At 44.4% G+C, this 21291-nt stretch overlaps 1 protein-coding gene across 3 annotated transcripts in view; it reads right to left on the bottom strand.

Moving 5' to 3' along the window:
- Positions 1–20531, bottom strand: part of CNMD (chondromodulin) — a 36491-nt gene extending 15960 nt beyond the window's left edge. For all 3 annotated transcript variants that reach the window (XM_005585933.4, XM_005585932.4, XM_074022117.1), the window contains exons 1-4: positions 20406–20531; positions 19812–19952; positions 13621–13761; positions 4905–5018 (exon numbers count right to left, since the gene is read on the bottom strand). In XM_005585933.4, coding sequence (XP_005585990.2) covers positions 4905–5018; positions 13621–13761; positions 19812–19952; positions 20406–20477 — 468 coding nt within the window. In that variant the 5' untranslated portion in view covers positions 20478–20531. The remainder of the gene's footprint in view (positions 1–4904; positions 5019–13620; positions 13762–19811; positions 19953–20405) is intronic.
- Between the last annotated feature and the right edge of the window lie 760 nt (positions 20532–21291).

Consider the following 21291-nt stretch of genomic DNA (forward strand, 5'->3'; position numbering starts at 1 on the left):
GATCTTTGTTGGTTTAAAGTCTGTTTTATCAGAGACTAGGATTGCAACCCCTGCTTTTTTTTTGCTTTCCATTTGCTTGGTAAATATTCCTCCATCCCTTTATTTTGAGCCTATGTGTCTTTGCACGTGAGATGGGTCTCCTGAACACAGCATACCGATGGGTCTGGACTCTTTATCCAATTTGCCTGTCTGTGTCTTTTAATTGTGGGATTTAGCTCATTTACATTTAAAGTTAATATTGTTGTGTGTGAATTTGATCCTATCATTCTGATGCTAGCTGGTTATTTTGCCCGTTAGTTGATGCAATTTCTTCATAGTGTTGATGGTCTTTACAATTTGGTATGTTTTTGCAGTGGCTGGTACTGGTTTTTCTTTTCTATATTTAGTGCTTCCTTCAGGAGCTCTTGTAAGGCAGGCCTGGTGGTGACAAAATCTCTCAGCATTAGCTTGTCTGTAAAGGATTTTATTTCTCCTTTGCTTATGAGGCTTAGTTTGGCTGGATATGAAATTCTGGGTTGAAAAGTCTTTAAGAGGTTGAATATTGACCCCCACTCTCTTTTGGCTTGTAGGGTTTCTGCCGAGAGATCCGCTGTTAGTTTGATGGGCCTCCCTTTGTGGGTAACTTGACCTTTCTCTCTGACTGCTCTTAACATTTTTTCCTCCATTTCAACCTTGGTGAATCTGACGATTATGTATCTTGGGGTTGCTTTTCTCGAGGAGTATCTTTGTGGTGTTCTCTGTATTTCCTGAATTTGAATGTTGGCCTGTCTTGCTAGGTTGGGGAAGTTCTCCTGGATAATATCATGAAGAGTGTTTCCCAACTTGGTTCCATTCTCCCTGTCACATTCAGGTACACCAATGAAACGTAGGTTTGGTCTTTTCACATAGTCCCATATTTCTTGGAGGCTTTGTTCATTCCTTTTCATTCTTTTTTCTCTAATCTCGTCTTCATGCTGTATTTCATTAAGTTGATCTTCAATCTTGGATATCCTTTCTTCCGCTTAATGGATTTGGCTATTGATACTTGTGTATGGTTCACGAAGTTCTCGTGCTGTGTTTTTCAGCTCCATCAGATCATTTAATTTCTTCTCTAAACTGGTTATTCTAGTTAGCAATTCCTCTAACCTTTTTTCAAGGTTCTTGGCTTCCTTGCATTGGGTTAGAGCATGCTCCTTTAGCTCAGAGGAGTTTGTTATTACCCACCTTCTGAAGCCTACTTCTGTCAATTCGTCAAACTCATTCTCTGTCCAGATTTGTTCCCTTGCTGGCGAGGAGTTGTGATCCTTTGGAGGAGAAGAGGCATTCTAGTTTTTGGAATTTTCAGCCTTTTTGCACTGGTTTTTCCTTGATGTTGGTGACCTTCGGATGGGGTTTCTGTGTGAATATCCTTTTTGGTGATGTTGATGCTATTCCTTTCTGTTTGTTAGTTTTCCTTCTAACAGTCAAGCCCCTCCGCTGCAGGTCTGCTAGAGTTTGCTGAGGTCCACTCCAGACACTGTATGCCTGGGTATCACCAGCAGAGGCTGCAGAACAGCAAAAATTCCTGCCTGTTCCTTCCTCTGAAAGCTTTGTCCCAGAGGGGCACCCACCAGATGCCAGCCAGAGCTCTCCTGTATGAAGTGTCTGTCAATCCCTGCTGGGAGGTGTCTCCCAGTCAGGAGGCATGGGGGATCAGGGACCCACTTGAGGAGGCAGTCTGTCCCTTAGCCAAGCTTGAGTGCTGTGCTCGGAGATCCACTGCTCTCTTCAGAGCCAGCAGGCAGGAACGTTTAAGTCTGCTGAAGCTGTGCCCATAGCTGCCCCTTCCCCCAGGTGCTCTGTCCTAGGGAGATGGGAGTTTTATCTATAAGCCCCTGACTGGAGCTTCTGCCTTTCTTTCATAGATGCCCTGCCGGGAGAGGAGGAATCTAGAGAGGCAGTCTGGCTACAGCGGCTTTGAAAAGCTGCAGTGGGCTCCGCCCAGTTTGAACTTTCTGGCCTCTTTGTTTACACTGTGAGGGGAAAACCGCCTACTCAAGCCTCAGTAATGGTGGACGCCCCTCCTCCCACCAAGCTCAAGTGTCCCAGGTCGACTTCAGACTGCTGTGCTGGCAGCAAGAATTTCAAGCCAGTGGATCTAAGCTTGCTAGGCTCCATGGGGGTGGGATCCACTGAGGTAGACCACTTGGCTCCCTGGCTTCAGCCCCCTTTCCAGGGGAGTGAATGGCTCTGTCGTGCTGGAGTTCCTGGCCCCACAGGGGTATGAAGAAAAACTCCTGCAGCTAGCTTGGTATCTTCCCAAATGGCCACCCAGTTGAAACCCAGGGCCCTGGTGGTGTAGGCACCCAAGGGAATCTCCTGGTCTGCAGGTTGCAAAGACCATGGGAAAAGCATAGTATCTGGGCCGGAAGGCACTGTTCCTCATGGCATGGTCCCTCACAACTTCCCTTGGCTAGGGGAAGGAGTTAGTTCCCCAACCCCTTGAGCTTCCTGGGTGAGGTAATGCCCCACCCTGCTTTGCCTTGCCCTCTGTGGGCTGCACCCACTGTCTAACCACTCCCAGTGAGATGAGCCAGGTACCTCAGTTGGAAATGCAGAAATCACCCACCTTCTGTGTTGATCATGCTAGAAGCTGCAGACTGGAGCTGTTCCTATTTGGCCATCTGTATATATACTTTTATGTATCTCTCAAATTTCCTACAGTAACAAAGTCTTTTTTAAAAAAAAAATCAGGGAAAAATATATTTAAAAACCCAGAAAATATACTGCAAACTTATGATTAAATTTGGGTCAGCCATTGTTGGGGAATTGGTCCTTGTAGAAGGCAGGAGAGAACAAGTTCTGGGTCCATTTATAGGGAAAATGGCAAGGATTATAGTTCACTGAAGTCTTCATGACAGAAACTGAGGGATATGACTATAAAAAATGGTAATGCAATAAGAGAAGTTCAAGGGTCTGAACAAAGGAGGTCTTGGTCCCATTTTTATACTTAGTATAACATATTCGCACCGAGAAGATGGCCTTTGATTCTGAACAGCACAGCTCATAAGGAACCAGCTGGAACACCATCAGGAGAGAATGACCAGAGCAAGGAAGGTCTGGAATACATCTCACAGGATGGATGGGAAACAGTGGAAAAGAGAAAACAGAGGAATGGTAGCCAGCTTTACAAACTCACAGGTTTGTTTTTTAGCTTTTGTTTTGTTCTGTTTTGAGACACTGCCTGCAGCTGCTCCTATGGGGGCAAACAATCAGGCAGTTTCCAGGCACCTTTGCTTACCCATAGTTCTCCTCTTTTGCCTTGAGGGAGCTGATACTTGCTTTACCTCCTCTCAGGGATACTGGGAGGATCAAAGATGATCATAATAAAATTAACAATGAGCAGCAGCCATCTGTCAACCATCAGGTAGATTCAGGGCCATGGGTACTGTGTGCATACCCCCAGCTTGCAGATGACAATATCCATAGGGAGTATGAGAGCTGGGATGTAAATCCACGTCTTTCTGACTTCAAAGCCCATTTTCTCTCCACCCTCTCCTGCCACAACTCAAATAAAAGACAATAATCAACGGGACCACTTTGTAAGCCCTAAACCACTATTAAAAGAAAGGTATTATTGTTAAATGTGTCTTTAGAACACTGTATGCAATTCCTAAATTTTAAAAAAAATCAAGCTCAAAGGCAAGTTATTAATAATAAATGAAAGAAACATGTTTTAAAACCTCACAGGTTTGACACATAGAAAAGGAATTGGATATATGTTGTGTAGCTTCAATGGGCTGAACCTGAACCAGTGGGAAGAAGTTGTAGGAGGAGCTATCTCAGCTTAATGTAGAGCAAAACAATTAGAACTACCCTCAGTGAAGCTGGCTGGCATTGGGGTGGGGGATGAGTGCCCTGTGGCTGCTTTCCAGTGGAGGCTGTGTGATTCGCTATCGTGGGTCCCTTTAATGAAGACTCTATCTTGTGGAGTCCTTTGTCTTTATTGTGGAGTCTCTTTTGGGTTTTTGTTTTTTGTTTTTTGTTTTTTTGTGTGTTTTTGGGTTTTTTTGGGGAGATAGGGTCTCATTCTGACGCCCAGCCTGGAGTACAGTGGTGCAATCTTAGCTCCCTGCAGCCTCAATCTCCTGGGCTCAAGTGATCCTCCCACCTCTGCCTCCTGAGTAGCTGGGACTATAGGCACGCACCACCACGGCCAGCTAATTTTTTGTGTTTTTAGTAGAGACATGGTTTTGCTGTGTTGTCAAGGCTTGTCTTAAATTCCTGGCCTCAGATGAACTGCCAACCTCAGCCTCCCAAAGTGCTGGGATTACCAGCGTGAGCCACCATGCCTGCCTCTATTGTGGAGTCTTAACCACAGACCAGATAGTTCCCTAACCGCAGGCAAATAAGGCCATATGAGCACCCAGCCCCTTTATGCACTTTAAAATGTGGCTTCCCAAAACGTTTAAATATGCTATATCATGTGAGAAGAATCCCTTGACCCCAGTAGGACAAAAACAGTTTAAATTCCTTTGGCAGAGAAGAAATAGAATTTACGATCTAGTCATGAACCTATCCAGATACTAGAAACCAAAAGGGTTGTGCCTTTAGGCTGGGCGCGGTGGCTCACTCCTGTAATCCCAGCACTTTGGGAGGCTGAGGCGGGCAGATCACTTGAGGCCAGGAGTTCGAGAAGAGCCTGGCCAACATGGTGAAAACCCGTATCTACTAAAAATACAAGTGAGTTGGACGTGGTGGCGTGCCTGTAGTCCCAGCTACTTGGAAAGCTGAGACAGGAGAATCAGATGCAGTGAGCCAAAAGCGCCACTGCATTCCAGAGTGAGACTCTGTCTCAATAAAAATAAAAATAAAAACCGAAAGGGTTGTGCCTTCGAACAATGTTTGCCTAGCAGTCTCACTGTCTCAGGCATGTTGGTACCCACCAGTTCGGAGGAGATGCTCTGTTTGGTCACGGCGCCCACCTCAGGAATACGAGCCTTCACTTGCGCTTTAATGTAGCACTTCTCTCCTCCAGCAAAACGAATTCCTGTGATGCCCTATGAAACAAAAGTGTATCCATCTATCTATCTGTTTGTTTATTTATTCCATTTATTGAGTGTCTACTGTGTTCCAGATGCTTTTCTGGGTGCTGGGGATAGGGATGAACAAAAGAGATGAAACTGCCCTGATGGAACTTACCTTTTAGCATTATTTACCAATAATAAAAAACAGCCGAGCAGCCAGGCGCGGTGGCTCACGCCTGTAATCCCAGCACTCTGGGAGGCCGAGGCAGGTGGATCACGAGGTCAGGAGATCAAGACCATCCTGGCTAACACGGTGAAACCCCGTCTCTACTAAAAATGCAAAAAAAAAAAAAAAAAAAAAAAAAAACATTAGCTGGGCGAGGTGGCGGGCGCCTGTGGTCCCAGCTACTCGGGAAGCTGAAGCAGGAGAATGGCGTGAACCCGGGAGGCGGAGCTTGCAGTGAGCCAAGATCGCGCCACTACACTCCAGCCTGGGCGACAGAGCCAGACTCCGTCTCAAAACAAAAACAGCCGGGCACGGTGGCTCATGCCACCAGAACTTTGGGAGGCTGAGGTGGGCAGATCACCTGAGGTCAGGAGTTTGAGACCAGCCTGGTCACCATGGTGAAACTCTGTAAAAATACAAAAATTAGTGGGGTGTGGTAGCGAGCTCCTGTAACTCCAGCTATTTGGGAGGCTGAGGCAGGAGAATCGCTTGAACCTGGGAGGCAGAGATTGCAGAGAGCCAAGATAGCCACTGCACTCCAGCCTGGGTGACAGAACAAGTCTCTGTCTCAAAAAAACAGAAACAAACAAAAACAGAGATAAAGTCGGGTAATAACTGTTATGAAGAAAAATAAGACAGGAATGATGAGGTGGTAATTTAGACAGCATATTCAGGGGAGGTGACTCAGTGAGGGCATGATATTTGAGCTGGGACAGAGTATGTTAGTTATTCCATCTATATTCACAAGCTCAGATGAAATGCCACCGTCTCCATGCAGCCTTCTCTGAACATCTCGGCCTAAGCAGCTATCTTTCCTCTGCTTTCCCGTAAGTCCTCCCCTCTTCATTCCTCAACTGGGATAATTACTCAACTAGACATAGCCTACTTAGTTACAAGCTTCTTGAGATCAGTATTTGAATCTTTTTTGTTTTCTTTTTTGGTGATCCCACAAAGGTTCTCGAAAGATGTTGGTCAAATTAATTAATTCTATGAATTCAGAATTTTCCTAAATTACTGAGCCCAGAGTAAACAGTAAAACTTTTTACAGCACCTGGTCCTGAACTTTCCTTCTATACCTTACCCAAGGACTCGGATTTTTTTTTTTTTTTTTTTTTTTTTGTCTCCTGAGAGATATAAACAATATCTTCTCTTGGTCTGCCTAAAACCTGCCTCAAGGGAAACATCAACCTCAAAGCTCCAGTCTTGGCTGACAGCACAGCCCCGGTTCTACCCACAGAGGACATGATGGGTAACAGGACGTTCTGTCCCAAGAATGTTTACTCTCCCCTGCTGCTATTAGTTTCAGGAGTAGTGAACCTAAAATAATATTAAAGGCCTACAATTTTTATGGTATAATAATGGAGATACTAGCACAAATCTGAACCTTATCAGTCCTCTGTTGAGTTGAGGCAAGTGTTGGGATGATATAGAAATGGTACCAGGTCCAGTGACAAGGAATGGGGGAAGAAAACACTTAAAATCTAGGGATCCTGGCTCAAGATTCAGCCCTTTACAATGAAGAAGAAAATTAAATGTAAGTCATGCTGGAGGGGATTCATGGATAGCTCTACCTTATGCAGTCCCAGAGCCAGGAGTCCTACAGAAGCTGGTGAGTAAAGGACTGCAGAACACAGAAGAAAGGGCTCATTCTTCCTCAAGCTCTTCATTATTTGGCTTCATTAATCATGAATACATATGTAACTCATTTCACCTATTTCTCCCAGCACTACTGCTCACTCAGAGAGAGGCAGGGGCATTATCCCCACTTTACAGAAGGGGAGGAACTCCGAGGCTTACTGCTGAGGCTTTGCTCTCACCGCACTTGAATTCACTGGAGAGGGTTTAAGAACACAGATGCCTGTGCCCCTTCCCAGAGATTCCCATTTGATTGGTTTGCTTTGGGGCCAGGTAATGGTAGTCTTAAAAACTCCCCAGGTGTTTATAATTTAAAGGGTTGATGACAGGGTTGAAGACTACCATATGAAAGAGAAAGGTATTCAAGGTAACAAAGCTTTTAACATGATTGCAATAACCTTTGGACCCAAGTTTCTTTTTATCAGTGGTTCACAAACCTTCCCTTGTATCAAAAATCCCCTGGGTCCCCAGCAAAACTTCAGAAGTCTTCATTAACAACCACACCTTAAGCCACCAAGGAAAATCACAGACACCACTGATGCTGCTTACAGCTAAAAAAAAAAAAAAAAAAAAAAAAAATACAGAGAGTATACTACTGCGTGCACCCAGAATCAAAGCCTAAGTGCCCTACCTACCCAACACCAAAAGTCCACCCCATGAAAGCAAATTTAAAAAACTGTAATAAGCAACTATTACATCAGATGCACAGATATCAACACAAGGACACAGGAAGCATGAAAAAGCCATAAAATATGACACTTCCAGAGGAATACAATAATTCTCCAGCAACAGATCGCAATCAAAAACAAATTTATTAAATCCCAGAAAAAAATTTAAATATTGATACTAAAGAAGCTCCATGAGATACAAGAGAATACTGAAAAACATGACAAATCAGAAAATTTAGGATTGAGAAATTTAATATGAATATGAATGAGAAATTTAATAAGGAGATGTATATTATAAAAAAGAACCAAATAGAAATTATGGAACTGAAGAATTCATTGAATTAAATACAATATACACTTAAAAGATTCAACAATAGAGGCCAGGCACAGTGGCTCACGCCTGTAATCCCAGCACTTTGGGAGGCCAAGGTAGGTGGATCACCTGAGGCCAGAGTTCGAGACCAGCCTGGCCAACATGGTAAAACCCTGTCTCTCCTGAAAATACAAAATAAAAAAACAAACAAAAAATAGCTGGCCATGGTGGTGCATGCCTATTATCCCAGTTACTCGAGAGGCTGAGGCAGGAGAATTGCTTGAACTCAGGAGGCGGAGGTTGCAGTGAGTTGAAACGGCGCCACCGCACTTTAGCCTGGGCAACAGAGCCAGACTCCGTCTCAAAAAAAAAAAAAAAAAAAAAAAGATTCAACAATAGACTATTTCAAGCATCTCAGAACTTGAAGACAAGTCTTTTGAAATAACCCAGTCAGAAAAAAATAAAGAAAAAAGATTTAAAAAGGGCCAATCATAGTGTCTTATGCCTCTAATCCCAACACTTTGGGAGGCTGAGGCAGGAGGATTGCTTGAGCCCAGGAGTTCGTGACCAGCCTGAGCAACATGGTGAGACCCCATTTCTACAAAACAAACTTAAAAATTAGCCAAGTGTGGTGGTGTGTGCCTGTAGTTCCAGCTACTTGGAAGGGAGAAGGATCACTGGTATATATATCTATATATCCACAATGGAATACTATTCGGTCATAGAAAAGAATGAAATCATGTCATTTGCAGTAACATGGATGGAACCGGAGGTCACTATGTTAAATGAAAAACAAATGGCACAGAAAGACAAATGTCACATGTTCTTACTCCTATGTGGGAGCTAAAAATGTTGATCTCATGGAAGCAGAAAATGATAGACACCAGAGGCTGAGAAGGGTATATGGGTGGAGCTGGGGAAATGAAGACAGGTTGGTTAATGGGTGGTACAAACATGCAGTTAGATAGAAGAAGTAAGTTCTAATGTTCAATAGCAGAGTGGGATGACTATAGTTAGCAACAGTGTATTATTATATGTTTCGAAGTAGCTATAAGAGAGGACTTGTTCCCAACACATAGAAATGAAAACCAAATACCCTATCATTACACATTCTATTCATGTAACAAAATATCACATATAACCCATAAATATATAAAATATTATGTAACAATTTAAAAAAGGCAAATTAAAAAATCACCTGGGCGGGGCGCAGTGGCTCATGCCTGTAATCCCAGCACTTTGGGAGGCTGAGGCGGGAGGATCGTGAGGTCAAGACATGGAGACCATCCTGGCCAACAAGGTGAAACCCCGTCACTACTAAACATACAAAAATTAGTTGGGCATGGTGGCATGCACCTGTAGTGCCAGCTACTCGGAAGGCTGAGGCAGGAGAATCACTTAAACCCAGGAGGCGGAGGTTGCAGTAAGCCAAGATCGCACCACTGCACTCCAGCCTGGCAACAGAACGAGACTCCATCTCAAAAAAAAAAAAAAAAAAAATCACTTGGAGGACTTGTTAAATTAAACAGTGTTGTACCCCACCCCCAGTTTCCCATTCAGTAGGTCTGGGGTGGGGCCTAAAATCTGCATTTCTAACAAGCCTTCCAGTGATGCTCCACTGGCAGCCTGAGGAATACACGTGGAGAATAACTGCTTTCTCTATGCTACCTCCTGTAGGGCCACTGCTCTTATTTGGCATGTAAATTTAGGACTCATAGTTTGAAAAACAGAAGGCAGGGAGGGAGATGATTCTCCTTATGTGACATTTTCTCTTAACTTCAGACACATCCCCTGAATGTGACATGTGTGGAGGGAACGCTATACAACCGTCACGATATCCCCAAAGGGGAGAGCTGATTCTACTGAAGGATTCACAGCCCTGAATGGGAATCTCGTATTAAGTTGGTTCTGACAGTCGACACACCTCAGCGAGAACTGAAACCCCCATGGGGTGGGAAGTGTGGGAAACAATTCACACATATTTACCACCATGTCTAGCTAAAACTCCACATCAAGCAGCCAGATATATTAAGAGATTAAATAGAGGGAACTGAAAGAAGCACAAGAAAGCCGAGCAAACCTTCTGTTTTTGCAAACAAACAGGCTTTAGAAGCTAGTGGTAATGAAGAAATTTGCTAGCAAGGGTGATGAGTGAAGAGTCCAAGAATCTAACATTCTTTTTTCAAAAGAGTGAGGTAATCTTACCTTGGCTGCACGTTTTTTTCTTTCTAACGTATCTCATCTATCTATTTCTATGGCTTAAACCAGAGGTTCCCAAGGATGGTAGGAGTTCCTGTCCCCAAGACAGCACTTTAGAAATCCTTTGAGGAGTTTTTTGTTGTCACAAAGATTGGGGGCACTCCTGACCTTTACTGCACAGGGCCCAGGGACGTCAGGTCCTGCAGAGCCTGGGACAGTCCTGAAGAACTAATTGTCCTGGGTTGGAGGAAAAAAAACCTGTTTGTAAATATCAGTGCCTAGCACTCAATGTTGTTTTATATGTATACACAAAGTAATTTCTGGCATAGTCTTAATGTACAACAAATTTCCTAGGAATGCAATTACTGTGAAATGGAGAGAAAACAGTGCTTTTCTTCACTGTTTGAGAAAATTACATAGCATTTAAATTGCCAACACACACTTGTGTCTGTCTGCATTTTGGGCTGTGGCACTGACAGTCATTCAACTACTACTATACTATAAGTATTTGACTTTATGTCTTTTAGTGCATCTGGCTGAACATTTACATATGAAGTCCATATTTTTAATATAAATTAGTTTCATTTTCTTTTTCCTTTACCTTGTAGTTGGAGGCTGAATTGATAGGTTATGCTGTCTTTACTTTCTCTAGCTTTTTAAATAAAAAATTTCAAATATTCACAGAATTAAAAGAATTATACAGTGAACACCCATATACCCATCAGTTTATTCTTTCAATTTCTAAGGCTTTTTGTTATATAAATGGGGCATTCAGTCTAAGGGGGTTGGCTTAAAGCACAGCGCTGGTGTTTGTGAGAGTATAACTGGAGTGTAACTCACACAGCTTGAATGAACTTGGCTTTTCTATCTCTCAGGGTGGAGAGCCTGGAGCACTTTTTTCAGTGCTATCCTTCCTTGGGGGTTGTTTTTTCCCACTGGGTTCTACTAAAAGCTTGGTGGGGTCCTGGATGAACCGGGGAGACTGTTCATTTACAATTCAAAACCTTTTGTGATCTAGCCCCACCTGTATCCCCATCTTCTTTCCTTCCCCAAGCTGGGCTGAACTGGGCTACTTAGAATTAGAACCCTGGAACAAGCCTGCACATTCATGTTCGCTATTTTTCCCTGGGCCTGGAGAGCTCTCCCCTACCTGTCTGACGGTTGAAATCCTAATCATTCTTCAGGACCTGATTTGGCCATCACCACCTCTGTAAGACCTGCTCCAGTCCCCTTTTCAGCAAGGATGTTTCCTCTCTGTTCATAGCCCATTGGAACACATTTTCCAGGCGAACCTGAAGCTATTTCTGTGTGTGTGTCTGCCTCCTGGACTGAACTGAAGGATCCTTGAGGGAAGAGTCAATCATTTTTGCATTCCCCCTGCTTAGCACCATCCCTTGCACACAGTATGTCTCAATAAATGCTTCTTGAATTTGACTGTTGATTCAAAATACAGGAGAAAGTAATAGCATAGGTACCATAGTGACTGATTCATGTGTTTTCAAAAGTTCAGGCTTGTTTAAACCCACAACAGGTTCTATCCATCAAAAAAATGTTCTACTCACCAGTTCTGACTTAGAGAAATGTGGAAGCTATCAAAGAGAATTGATCAGTTTATAAAATATCTGTGGCCCTGCTGGTCTACGAGAACAAAACACAATCGATACCATTATGAGAAAAGAACCAAAGGATTATAAAACAGAAATACAGGTTTGGGATTAAAATATGTTAGAAGAATATTTTTGATACATGAACATCTCAGGAAAGACGAATCTTTTCTTATTAATCTCTGTAGCTCCTTTTGCATATCTTAATATTGCGGCATACCACAGGCATTCAATTTCTGGATTGAATAATGTGTGTTGGGGAGTCACATTTTATTAGTTTATATTGAGAAGTACAAAGAAAAAATGATTTTACCCTATCCTGTGTCTTGCAGTAAAAGCCTTTAATAAGTGCAGAGAAATTATACGTGTGCATTGACCAGAATCATTGGCAAAGCTATGACTAAACAAAGTGCAGCTGGGCACATACAGAGCTGCAGAGGCTGTCCCCAGGGCAGAGATCATTCTGAACATAGTCAGTCAGTCCTTGTCATGATCAAATAATATCTAACATCACAGCAGCTCTAATGTTAGCATCTGTTGGGTATTCAAATGGACTTATGAGGTATATTTTGGTACCAACAAGAGGAGTGCTTTCACTCAAATGAAAAGCATCTTTAGCTTTTCTCATCAATCAGAGGAAGATGGGTCGATGAGGTGTTTGTGGACCAATAAACTATCAGAAGAGACATTATTTTCAAGAGTCTTTTTTCATTATGAAGTTTCACCTACTCCATCTGCAGATTTAACAGGAGAACACAAATAGTAATGCCTCTTCCTCATCATAAAACATGAAAGGGCATAAAATATATATGTTGGCCAGGCCAGGCCAGGCGCGGTGGCTCACGCCTGTAATCCCAGCACTTTGAGAGGTCAAGGCGGGCAGATCACGAGGTCAGGAGATCGAGACCATTCTGGCTAACACAGTGAAACCCCGTCTCTACTAAACATACAAAAAAATTAGCAGGGCGTGGTGCCGGGCGCCTGTAGTCCCAGCTACTCAGAAGGCTGAGGCAGGAGAATGCTGTGAACCCGGGAGGCGGAGCTTGCAGTGAGCCGAGATCCCGCCACCGCACTCCAGCCTGGGCGACACAGCGAGACTCCATCTCAAAAAAAAAAAAAAAAAAAAAAAAATTTATGTTGACCAACAGGAAATTCGGCCTGGAGTGGCACTTTGGTTTGCAGATGTACACTGAAACATTGCTGCACAGCTTAATGTCTCAAATTGCCTGTAAATGAAATTTTTGTTAAAAAATCAAAACAAAACAGTCTCTCCTCTTCAAAGGAGGTGTGCATGTTTTCTCTCTAATATGCTATGGTCAGAAAACATATGCTATAATAGGAGAATTTGCTCATGGTAATTTTCCGGATTAAATAGGAAATCGGAATTGAGAAAAGTATGTAAATAGATCCCACTTGTTGCTGATGAGATTATTAGGTCATTAAAATTTCCCTCTACTTCAGAAATTTAAATTTCAAATCTCACAACATTCTTGGATAGTTTTGAGCATTTCATTCATCATGTTACAGAAATTCGCTTGAAAAGAAGTAGCTCCTTCAAGTCTTTCTGCCAAGACTTTATATAATTCTAAGAAGAACTTGTTCTTTTCAGTGCTATGGTTTTTTTTTTTTTCCACATTTAAAAATCAAGTTTTATTTTGATTTCCAGGAAATACCTTTAGTTTCCTAGAAGTAAAAAAATTTTTTCAAAACAGCTAAATCCTTATGTACATGAATTCAATGAAGGTGGTTCTTTTTGTTTTTGGTATTTTACAACTGAAGTGTTGTTTTTTCTTTCGCAAATATGAAGGACAAAGTTTGGTCCTTTCTCAAAGAGAATATGCTATATGACGTATGTGGATTAGTGGCATTACAGCTGCTATAAAGAACAGTTACCGTTTGGATGTGTGTGAGAAATGCTGCTTCTCCATGAATTAGAAAAGTCCCCCAGGCTTGCCTGGTTAAACTCTGTAAATGCATGAAATATACTTACATTCTGGAAATCATTAACTTCAATTGCTTCTTCAGCTCCACTTCCCATTTTAAAGGTCTCCAAGTTGTTCCCAGCATCTATTTCCATTGACCCATCTTGTAATTTCCCATTGATACTCATGGTGTAATGGACATTGTAAATCTGAAAGTGAGCATAAGAGTTAGTGATGTTTTCTCTTTTGAGCAATTCAGGGCTCATCTTTAGAACGGCAGTGTATGAGGTAGCGTCCATATGTTTCAGAGATACTTGGGATAGTCCTTAATAATAATACATATATATACGAAGACTTCATTCATACAGCAATCAGTTAATGCAATGATTTCCTTAAAAACACCTTACGAGTAAAACCTTTGGTTGTCTCTGACACCTATTCCAATAGCTCAGTAATTTGTAATGCTGGCTGTACTTTAGAAGCATCTGGGTAGACTCTCTGGGTACCATGCCTGGGTTTCACCCTGGACAAATCAAATCAGAAGCTGTGGGGAGGGCGCGTGGGCATAGGTCTTTCTTATTCTAAAGCTCAACTCTATTATGCAACTGGGTTGAGAACTATTGATGGATAAATGGAAATTGAGGAGGCAGAAGGTTAATTGGACTCCCAGCTGAATACGTCTGCAGTGGCGCCTCAATTTCACAAGTTGTTTTCATCCTTTGGTCAAGATTAGGCATGGAGTGCCTTAGGCATATGGTATATGGTATTAGGTATATGAAAAGGACTGCAGACAGGACCAGGGTACGCTTGATATAGAGCAGCATGTGTGGAGAGGAAGGCCAATGTGCACGTTTGTTTCAGTTCAAAACAGTAGTACTCCCTGAACGACTCTATGGGGCAGGCCCATGGTGCTGTAGGGCATTTTGTTATGAGATGTGTGGGGTGTGTGGAAGAGGGGAAGGGACCTGGCACTGCAGAACAGCACCGGTCCAGGAATCAGGAAAACAGGTGGCCACACCACTCATCTCTGGATCTTGTGAGTTGCCGCGAGTGTAGAATGAAGTTGGACCTCATAGGTGGCTTTCATCCGTGTACTTAGAACTGTTGGGATCTCATGGGCATGACCTAGAGGTGAGGATGGCACTGTAGCACTCTGTTCTCTCCTGTCCATCCACAGTCTAACCAGAGTGGCTCTGCTTTTTCTGTCTTATGTGTTGCATTTCTGAGTAACATTTTGTTAGAAAGACAAATTTCAACACTTAAAACATTTTTTTTTTTAAGTTTGCCACTAATTAGCCGACCCAAAGGGCTCAGACACCTGATTACTGCACTGGTTTCAAAATAACTCAGATGCTGCTCCTGCTCGGTGTGCTGCTGTCCTGGTAGACCTTTCTGTGTGTCAGGGCTAGGAGGTGGGTTTGTTTTCTGGATTTAGATGCATATGGATGTATATCTATATATCTTACATATGATATATTACATATCTTATATATAAATTGTAGATGTATATGTACACATATATATAAATCCTTAAAGGGGAGGAGTGAGAACTGATGAAAAACTGTTGCTACTTAATGTCAGGTCAGCCAGTCAAAACTGCAAATAGCTCACATCCAATTCAAGTCTGATTTTTCTTCCTCATTATGAAAAGTGACTGCTACGTGCACAAACACTGGAAAAAGGATCTGTTACTGTTGGATCTATTTCTTGCAGAAGACTCATTATTACAAGACCCACAGTGCACTATTTTATTATCAGCAGAGATACAGAAATGGCTTTGCTATCCAGCACCCTTTTAGGAATAGCATTCATTCAGCAGGACAGAAAATACCAGTGTCCTGTTTCAGCTCAACCATCCCTCATCGCCCCTCTTTCCCTGTCTCTTTAGGAGGAACTTAGATGTCTGCAATTTACTGTCTCCTAGGCTTCCCTGATCACAAGAACCACTCCTAGGGGTTCTGATTTAGTGGAGCTAGAGCACAGCCCACCAGTCTCTTTTCCCCTTGCCCCTCAGGTGGCCCTTATGATCAGCCAGGTTTGGGAAACCTGTTTTCTTTGGCTGTGAGACTCCTGCAGGCGAGGTTTGGAAAGCAGGCTCTGTTCTGTCCGGTGCTCTCTGAGCAGTCAGTGTTCATATGGGTCAGTGACAACTGTCAGAAGGAGCCTGGCAGGCAACACCCATGTGAATATCTTCCACTCATGTGACAAGAGGTTCAGTTTTTTGTTTTTTTTTAAGAACATTGCACATAAGCTTTTACTAGTGAAGCAATGCAACATTTAAGAACATACCCATTTCTAAATTCTTAGCAGTTCTTAAGGAGACAAGGTTGTCACACTAGAAGAGTGGTCTGTGGTCTGAATTTCACATTCCTCCACCACTACCTCTGGCTGTCTTCTCCCCAACAAAGCCTCCCTAACTAGGTGCAGGGGTGTCCAATCTTTTGGCTCCCCTGGGCCACAATTGAAGAAGAATTGTCTTGGACCACACATAAAATACACTAACACTAACGATAGCTGATGAGTTTTTTAAAAAAATCTAAAAATAAAATCTCATAATGTTTTAAGAAAGTACGAATTTGTGTTGGGTTGCATCCAAAACCGCCCTGGGCCGCATGCAGGACAAGCTTGACGTAGGGCAGTAGGGCATCTTGGTTGTGCAGCTGCAGCCCACCTTTTTTTTTTTTTTTTTTTTTTTTTTGAGATGGAGTCTTACTCTGTCACCCAAGCTGGGGTGCAGTAGCACAATCTTGGCTCACTGCAACCTCTGCCTCCCAGGTTTAAGCCATTCTCCTGCCTCAGCCTCCCAGGGAGCTGGGACTACAGGCATGCGCCACCATGCCTGGCTAATTTTTTTGTATTTTTAGTAGAGATGGAAGTTCATCATGCTGGCCAGGCTGGTCTTGAACTCTTGACTTCAAGTGATCCTCCTGCCTCAGCCTCCCAAAGTGCTGGGATTACAGACCTGAGCCACCATGGCCAGCCTGCAGCCCACCTTTTATGTGCACCGCGCCATCTGCATGGGGACAGCAGTGAAAAGCTCATGCCCTCTTAAAGCTACTGGGGGAGGTTGGAGGAGGAGGAGGCAGTCCAGTTTCTAACAGACTAGACTCTGAGCTGGGGACGAGGCTGGGCTGTTGGAGCAGCATTTACCTTATCTGCTCTAAGTCCGTGGAACTGTGGACACCCAAGGATATTTTTATCCAAATAAGATGAAATTTATTATTTCCCAAAATTCTGCTCAATATGGTGCCTTTTACAGCCAAGGATATTTGCTAATGAGTTTTTAACAAGGCCTACGTTCTATAAGATTAATTACATGTTTGGGAAAATGTCTAGAAAAATTAGTCTGAGAGGAAAGGCCCCAAGCAATGATCTCCTTCCCTCATCCCACAGGGTGGGGTTGTCAGTTATCTCATACTGGTGGAAATCTCCCATATTTCAGTGCCTTGTTCCATTTACAATAATGTGGATGAAAAATGGCCTCAATATTGGAGACCAGTTCAGTTGTACCCTGATTATTAGTACTCCGGTGCTTCATAGTCCTCCAACTAAATTTCAGTAAACCTGTCCTAAGGAGATTTCCCCACATGAAAGGCACAGGTGGTGAATTACAGCTGGTTCTCCTCTATAAACCAATACAGAGGAGCCGAGGCACAGATAATCCCCAAAGAGTGGATAATCCATCTGGTATGACAAGTCTTTTTGTTTGACAGAGACTTACCTTTTTTGATTACATTTTGTCTGAGCTATCTAGATTTGTATTCAGGCAAAGAGACCTGTGTATGTGCTATGCCTAGATGGTGCCAAAGTTACTCTATTTAGTATTTTGTGATTTGTTTTTCATACTTAAGTCATATGGATCAGGGAGAAAAAAACTATCGTGATTTTCTTCATTCTCCTGTCTGTATAGGATATAGTAATAACTTTGATTGTTGGCAATAAAATGTGTGTCACTGTTCCTCTGAATTCTTAGAATTTAATACTGCTCTCCTGAACCAGACAACCAATCATCTTGCAGTAAAGTAAAAGATATGAAAAAGGGAGTTGTGCTTATTCAGTATGATTGTTTAATCTCTCTTTTTAGAAGCTTGTCAGGCCGGGCGCGGTGGCTCAAGCCTGTAATCCCAGCACTTTGGGAGGCCGAGACGGGCGGATCACTAGGTCAGGAGATCGAGACCATCCTGGCGAACACGGTGAAACCCCGTCTCTACTAAAAAATACAAAAAAAAAAAAAAAAACTAGCCGGGCGTGGTGGCGGCGCCTGTAGTCCCAGCTACTCGGGAGGCTGAGGCAGGAGAATGGCGTAAACCCGGGGGGCGGAGCTTGCAGTGAGCTGAGATCCGGCCACTGCACTCCAGCCCGGGCGACAGAGCCAGACTCCGTCTCAAAAAAAAAAAAAAATAAAATAAAATAAATAAAAATAAAAAAGAAGCTTGTCAGTTAGTGAAGTTTACCTTGAATAATTAAATGCCAAGTGGTATTCATTTTAAAATATATATCATGTCCAGAATCTTTACCCAAAAAAAGCATAGCTATTTTTATCCCCCATTGACCTATACCACTGAGGCTTTGTTATTTAAAAGATAGCATTTTAAATGCTATCTACAGGCGGTGACTCACGCCTGTAATCCCAGCACTTTGGGAGGCCGAGGCAGGCAGATCACGAGGTCAGGAGATCGAGACTATCCTGGCTAACACGGTGAAACCCCTTCTCTACTAAAAATACAAAAAATTAGCCGGGCGCAATGGCGGGCGCATGTGGTCCCAGCTACTTGGGAGGCTGAGGCAGGAGAATGGAGTGAACCCGGGAGGCGGAGCTTGCTTGCAGTGAGCCGAGATGGCACCACTGCGCTCCAGCCTGGGCGATAGAGCAAGACTCCGTCTCAAAAGAAAAAAAAAAAAAGATATCGTTTACATTCTAAAACCACAGAATTCCCCAAAGAGATGACAATCTAAACCCCGCTATTAATGGAGATGTAGATATTGAAATCATGCTCTTATTCACATTTGCTGTTTCAAACATGAGCATCTGGCCCAGCTTCTATATTTAAAATACAAATACATTAAGGCACTTTTCAAATACCCACAAAATACAGTGCAATTCAGATCTTACAAATCGATGCTTGTAAATTTGATATAGTCTCTAAAACAGACTCGGTGCTAAATGGCATGCTTATCTACATTAGACATTTGAGTTAAAAATACAAATTATGCAGTGACTGCAGAAGATGTGATGTGTAAAATGGTTGAATTGCTTTCAGCACCATTTTCTGTAAGTACTGGAATTCGTTCATGCCTTGCATTTCATGGTAGGAGAGAGAGGAAAAAACAGCAATCACCGATCCTCTGAGGATAGTGATTATGAAAGAACCCTTTGTGTGTGCCCTGGAGATGGAATTCTTTTCCATTAGTCGAAATAAGCTTATACCAGACCTGGCAGTGGTCATCAAGATAAAATGCCCCCTTTTACATAGGTGAACACATTCAGAGTATTTAGAGAACACACTGGAGCTCTGCCCAGTCAACTTAGAGGCAGTCTTTATACTCCTCGAGAGCCATGGAGCTTTAAAATAAATAGTTGCATACAAAGAAAGTAGGACAGCAGTCAGTAAAACACCTACTATTAAATCACATGTGATGACTAGGCCAGAATTAATTGTTAAAGAGATTTTCCACCTTTAAGGAAGTTAGACTTTTTGTTTGTTTGTTTGTTTGTTGTTTTTGTTTTTGTTTTCCAGAGAGAGAAGCGAATGTTCATGGCTAGGTCACAAAAAAACCTTCTGAAAGGCAAAAATTCCTTCCCAATGGGTCTGAATATGGGTCTGAATATTCCTCCACTATCTTTGTCCTGGATTTTACATCCATAGCCTTTCTCAGCAGGGAGAGGCCTTCGAGATCATCCAGTTCCATTTTTTCCCTTAAGGAGGAGTACACTGAGGCCAAAAGGTAACGTGCCTTCCCCACTGTCGCGCCACTGCTTAGCGGGAGATGACCGAAAACGGCCTTTCTCGGACCGTCCACTGCATTCTCCCCTACTCTACGCTTCAGTCTTCTCCCGTGAATCCTTCACTTGCTTTTCTACAAAGTTGACCTAAGGCGGAAAGTTGCGTGCCAGAGTGGGACCGGAGAGGGGAGCTCACGCTGGCCCCGAGGGGTCCTGCGGCAGCCGCCGCGCGCCCCTCGCTGGCCCGCGCTTGGGCTCCCCCTAGGGGCACCGTGGGCAACACGGGTGTCCCCGCGCGCCGCCCTCTGGACTTACGTGACTGTCGCTCCCCTTCCAGAAGTAGAAGGCCCCGATGGCCCCGAAGAGCAGCAGCACCGCCCCTGAAATGAGGACCACAGCTCCCACCTTGAGCAGCCGCGCGGGGCTGGAAGGCTTCACCGTCACCGTAGCGTACGCCTGCGGACCGGGGTGGGAGAGGGACAGTCACGTTTGTGCCGCCCGCACCTGCGCCCCGCGCGCACCCGGGCCCACACGGTGGCCCCCAGGGAGTGGGGAGTCGGGCGGGAAACAGCTGGCCCGGGCTTCTACGGGTGCCTCTTTCGCCGCGCTCGCTCCCGAGGGTCCTTTGCCATCGGGCGAGGAAGTGCGGTGAGCAAACCTCGCAGCGCGGGGCCTTCGCCCCAGGACCTGCACCCTCCACTGGCCACGGGACGCCCCTCCGTACCTGCCTGTGGATGCCGTGCCCCCTGCACACTCATACGCGTGGGGCGACACCCCACGCACACATTTGGAACCCAAATTTATCCCCCCCGCCAACACACTCATTCGGTGGCACGCATCCCTGAGTCGGACTTGTGGAACCAGATACTCACCCCGGACCCTGCGTGTGGAATCCCTGGCGGTACTCACCGGGGGGCTGCAGAATTCCACGTCATCAGGTCCCACCAGGGCAATGGGAACTTTGTCGGAGTTCTCTGTCATGGTTGCGGCAGGAGGAGCGAGGCACTCGCAGACTCCCTGGGCGCCCTGAGCTCTGTCCCGCTGCCCCGACGTGCAGGGCATTTCAACGCCGCGCGCACACAGGGTGCACGGTCCCGCCTGGGCCAGCCCAGCGGTCCCCACCCCTTCCAGGGCCTCACCTCTCTCCTCCCTTCTCTCTCCTGCCGCGGGCAGCTCGTCCTGCACTCCCGGATGCCCCCTTTTCTCCTCACTCTATCCTGTCTACTGACCCCCAAACAGCATCCGGGTGACTCTGAATGTGTGAGGGTGGTTGCGTCCCTCAGAGCGGGATGCTGAATCCTGGGACCCAAAGAAATACTCAAGTGCCAGAGCAACTAGCCATGCACCGAGGATGTCTTAGAATGTCAGCGGACTCTGCTGTGACACCTGGCTGGAGGCCATTTCCTGCAGGGTCTTTGTATGTGTGTGTTGGGGTGGGTGTGGGGGAAAGATGGCTCATGGAAGGTGAAGGAGAAGACAGCAGAGTGGCGCAGGTGGACAGGAGACACTGGCCTAAGAGTGTCAGGGTTAGGCCACCTTCTCACTGGCCTGGCATTGCTGGATGGTCCCTGGGACTGGAAAACGGAGCAGGGTCTTGGAGATGGCTCCTTGCCACCAATTTTTCTAGGGGGTGGGTACACCTGCAGCAAAAGTGAGAGCTAAGTAGAGCGGGGCTGGAGGGAAGGAGTTTGGGAGACCAGAATAAAAGTACACGCTGGTTGGTTGAATAAATTAAATAAGTGCAAACAAAAGTAATAATGGCAAAGCGCGCGCGCGAGCACACACACACACACAC

This window comes from Macaca fascicularis, chromosome 17 (assembly GCF_037993035.2).
Source record: "Macaca fascicularis isolate 582-1 chromosome 17, T2T-MFA8v1.1".
Classification (NCBI taxonomy): domain Eukaryota; kingdom Metazoa; phylum Chordata; class Mammalia; order Primates; family Cercopithecidae; genus Macaca; species Macaca fascicularis.